At 40.3% G+C, this 4912-nt stretch overlaps 1 protein-coding gene and 1 long non-coding RNA gene across 3 annotated transcripts in view; both read left to right on the forward strand.

Annotated features, from left to right (window-relative positions):
* The window catches only part of LOC106813310, a 6614-nt gene extending 3557 nt beyond the window's left edge, over nt 1–3057 (forward strand). For both annotated transcript variants that reach the window (XR_001394451.1, XR_001394452.1), the window contains exons 2-3: nt 2419–2520; nt 2697–3057. This is a non-coding gene — a long non-coding RNA (uncharacterized LOC106813310). The remainder of the gene's footprint in view (nt 1–2418; nt 2521–2696) is intronic.
* A 60-nt stretch (nt 3058–3117) lies between these two features.
* LOC106813309 (protein tyrosine phosphatase type IVA 2-like) overlaps nt 3118–4912 on the forward strand; it is a 13049-nt gene continuing 11254 nt past the window's right edge. The window contains exon 1 of the mRNA XM_014817419.1: nt 3118–3131. Coding sequence (XP_014672905.1) covers nt 3126–3131 — 6 coding nt within the window. The 5' untranslated portion in view covers nt 3118–3125. The remainder of the gene's footprint in view (nt 3132–4912) is intronic.

Genomic DNA, 4912 nt, shown 5'->3' on the forward strand with positions numbered 1-4912 from the left:
AAACTGAGCGTACGGCCAGCTCCGGCCGAGATCGTGCACAGGAACATGCGCTTTCTCATCACGGACCGACCAACTGACACCAACATCTCTCAGTACATGGAGGTGAGTAGATTCTTGTAGCAAGCTTACTTGCTGCATCCGCAGCTGTTACTGCCTGTTGTAAAAACCCGTTTTGTGTATGTAAAAAGCTGAACCTTTAACACACTGTTTACCCTTTTCCCTGTCCTAATTTTAATGTTAAGTGTTATAGGAATCTCATTCTACGGGACATTTAAAAACAATGTTCGAAGTGCATGCAAACCATAGCTCTAATTACTGCAAGGTTTTGTTTCTTGGTGTTTTACTATATGGGTTTAAATAATTTTAGAGCTACACATGTATGCAGATATATATATATATACAAGTTACAACCACAAGTTTGAAAGCAATCATTTGTGCCAAGATCATATGCTTAAAATAGTGTAATGGATAGTTTGTCCTTGATTATGTCAGTGTGGATAAGCCTCCTCGTGAAATTAAACAAATTTACCATGTTTATTTATCTTAAGTTTTCTTACAGGAATATGAACCAATTACAATTGCTTTCACACAATTAAAACAATGTTAAAATAAATTATCAGCAAAGTAGCCGAGTCTATCAAAACCATACCAGCCTCACTTGTTTGCATTCAACTATCACAACATGGTTTTAATTAAAAGCTCAAGGCAAGCTGCACCGCGCCTGCACTACGAAATTTTATAAACAGCGAATCACAGCCATCTAGGTGCTATCATCTGCATGTGACAAAAACATTTCGTAATGAAAATTGGGCTGCTCTGCTATCTTCGGATTGCAATGTCGTGTGTCAGACAGACCATTAAGATGTTCAGAGAAATACGGTTTTATATGATCCGGGGTATAAATTTGTCATGCACGGCTGCCCCGTTAAAATAAAACATTTGATTACTCTTATTGTTTGATTATCTTGTGGGGGGGGGGTCAATGTTAAGCTTGTGTCACATGCAACAGTCTTACAAACTTAAAATGTCTGTCATTGTGTAGCAAGAAAGGAGACGAATTTTGACCTAATGCCAGTAACGCCTGTACTGTGTTTTGATATTGAGTTGGCCTTTATGATCTACGTTGCCATGTTTTTGACGTATACAAAAGGTGGTACGTGCGTGCAAATGTGGTGGTAATCTGAGCATTCTCTTGCTACCGTGAAATGTATGATACTGATAGTCGTATTCGCACTGTCTATGTAGATCAACTCTAAAGCCGGGCGCACACGTGGCGATTTTTATCGACAGTAGTGTCGATAAAAATCGCCACGTGTGCGGCACCCGGCGACAATGCAACCATCTGTCAGCAACATACCACTGTATGAACTGTACGTGACCTGTTCAAACCACACCACGGGCGCTGCCATATTTGAGTCGATTCAATGCTCCATAACTGAGATCATACACATCACAAAATTCTCTCTGATTTACTGTCGGACTCCCTGATTTGACATATATGCAGGAGTCTGTGTGTCAGACTCCCTGAAAATTCTGCCACACTAACTAGTTCGTTCCAGAACTCGGCCTCGCAGAATTACCATATTTTTTCAGCAAATGTCCAAAGAAAATTTGGCAGACGTGCAACTGCATGAATCTTCAAAATAAGCACACGTGCGTTATTGTTAATATCTTTAATTTTGACCTTCAGACTCTCGTTGGACTCCCGTGTTCAAAAGTTAAATTCTACCCCTGTATGTGTGAGTGTTCTAAGATATATGAGCCTTACTCTATATACTTTGTGTTATGGAAAGAGTACCGGTTAGTATCAGATTCATGGAGATATATATGCAGATTTGTGCACATATAAGTCAACATCAATAGCAAATGATTCCCACATCTCACAAGATGTCATCAACTGGTACCCTGTCTGTACACCTTGTTACCTTTATCTACTTATTGACTAAGGATACCAGTCTAGATAGACCAATTTATGTCACAGAGTCGGCAGCAGTTTCATTTGTGGTACTCTTTTCAGATTCGATGTTCACACATCACAGGAATGCACGTCACGTGCAAGTTTGGTGTTCATTTGCTGTTTTATAGCCTATACCTCTTACTCAAACTTACGTTCGTTGGTTGATATTTGGAAAGTTACAAGAATTTTGGCTTATTTAAATTTTGCAATGCCCCAACGAGGCATAGATATATATACACAAAGAAGTCGAGTTCCTCCAGAGTTGGTGTTGAAATTTTACTCTGCACATAAATATGACTTTTTTTTGGATGTAAGATTGCAAGGCAAGGTTTGAACAAGACTGTCTTATTCAATTACTTATTCTCTGTATCATTCATTTCTACATATATATATATGACTAAATGTTCTACATATAACTTGATTTTCAGGTAATTTGCTATCATACTAATTTCTGATTTTAGAGGAAATTCAAGTGTCACTGACTGATTGTTGTACAACTTCTGATGAGTGACCGTGTGATGCACCACCCAATGTTCACAGGCAACACAATTATTGATAATTTTGTAAGTATGTTGTTATTAAGTATAATGTTTTTTTAAGAGTAATCTGCACAGGTTTCAGCTTTAATATCCAGTATAGGTAACAACATATGATTATATGCATGCTGTATTGTGTGTTACATACGTACTTAGCTTCTTCAATTGCAACTTTTACTTTATTTTGTATTTTGTTGTTTTAGTTCTTTGGAGAGCACTGCCAGAGCTCCACAAGATTTGGTAAGGCAAATGGGGAGTACTGCAGGGCACAACACGGCAACTAAACCTGTAGCCAGAGTGCTTAGGACCTATAGGCAATTATTCAGCCAGAGTAGGCAATTCTCTCTCATGTGTGTGTGATACCGACTAACAAATTGCACGAAATCTCGAATGGGGTAAGCCACGTCAAGTGCACAGCTCGTTGTGAATTGTGACCAGAACGCGAACCTGGATCAGCTGTCGGAGTCGTCAGCGTAACTCAACCTGATTGAACATATCAAGCAGAAGCTTAGCAAGATGAACAGCAGCAAACTGAGCGTCCGGCCAGCTCCGGCCGAGATCGTGCACAGGGTAGGAAGCATGCCGCTTTCTCATCACACGGACCGACCAACTGACACGACATCTCTCAGTACATGGAGGTGAGTAGATTCTTGTAGCAAGCTTACTTGCTGCATCCGCAGACTGTTACTCTGCCTGTTGTAAAAACCCGTTTTTTGTGTATGTAAAAAGCTGAACCTTTAACACACTGTTTTACCCTTTTTCCCTGTCCTAATTTTAAATGTTAAGTGTTTATAGGAATCTCATTCTACGGAAACATTTAAAAAATGTTCGAAGTGCATGTAAGCATAGCTCTAATTACTGCAGGTTTTGTTTCCTTGGGTAGTTGTTAACTATAAAGGTTAAATAATTTTAGAGGCTACACATGTATGCAGATATATATATATATACAAGTTACAACCACAAGTTTGAAGCAATCATTTGTGCCAAGATCATATGCTTAAAAGTAGTGTAATGGATAGTTTGTCCTTGATTATGTCAGTGTGGATTAAGCCTCCTCGTGAAATTAAACAATTTACCCATGTTTATTTATCTTAAGTTTCTTACAGGAATATGAACCATTACAATTGCTTTCAGCACAATTAAAACATGTAAAATAAATTATCAGCAAAGTAAGCCGAGTCTATCAAACATCACCAGCCTCACTTGTTTGCATTCAACTATCACAACATGGTTTTAATTAAAAGCTCAAGGCAAGCTGCACGCGCGCCTGCACTACGAAATATTTTATAAACGGCGAATCACAGCCATCTAGGTGCCTATCATCTGCATGTGACAAAAACATTTCGTAATGAAATTGGGCTGCTCTGCTATCTTCGGATTGCAATGTCGTGTGTCAGAGCAGACCATTAAGATGTTCAGAGAAATACGTTGTATATGATCCGGGGTATAAATTTGTCATGCACGGCTGCCCCGCGTTAAAACTAAACATTTGATTACTCATATTGTTTGATTATCTTGTGGGGGGGGGTCAATGTTTAAGCTTGTGTCACCATGCAACAGTCTTACAAACTAAAATGTGCTGTCATTGTGTAGCAAGAAAGGAGACGAATTTTGACTAATGCCAGTACCACCTGTACTGTGTTTTGATATTGAGTTGGCCTTAATGATCTACGTTGCCATGTTTTTGACGTATACAAAGGTGGTACGTGCGTGCAAATGTGGTGGTAATCTGAGCATCTCTGCTTGCTACCGGTGAAATGTATGATACTGATAGTCGTATTCGCACTGTCTATGTAGATCCACTCTAAAGCGGGCGGCACACGGTGGCGATTTTTATCGACAGTAGTGTTCGATAAAAATCGCCACGTGTGGGCACCGCCCGGGACATGTAACCATCTGTTCAGCAACACACCACTGTATGATACTGTACGCGACCGTTCAAAACCACACCCGGGCGCTGCCATATTTGCATCACGTGTTTCAAATCATGCATTTGAGTTGTTGATCCAAAAACTGTTGCCTGAATCCGTCGCCTGGTCAGCGCACACATAGGCGATTGGTTCAGCGACTGTTGCAACAAATATCAAATCGTGTTTGATATTCCAGCGACGGAGTTTTCCTGGGCGTCAAATCGCGGACCCGTGCAGCGCACACATGGGCGATTTCTCGGGCAGTACTGTCGATAAAATCGCCACGTGTGCGCCGGGCTTTAGAAACGATCAGAGTGTCTTACAGGACATGTCACACGTATTAGCCTACAGACGTTCAGTCTCAAAGCTGCTTCAGTGTGCCACGTAGATGAAGTGGTTGTTATCATTATGGTGAAGCCATTATCTCAGCACACATTGGATGCCAGCTATGCAAGTCAAATTGTATGGCTTGGCCATTCATATTGTAATGTAAGAACGAAGATGCCAAC

The sequence above is a fragment of the Priapulus caudatus genome, unplaced genomic scaffold, assembly GCF_000485595.1.
Source record: "Priapulus caudatus unplaced genomic scaffold, Priapulus_caudatus-5.0.1 Scaffold754, whole genome shotgun sequence".
NCBI classification, from domain to species: Eukaryota; Metazoa; Priapulida; class Priapulimorpha; order Priapulimorphida; family Priapulidae; genus Priapulus; species Priapulus caudatus.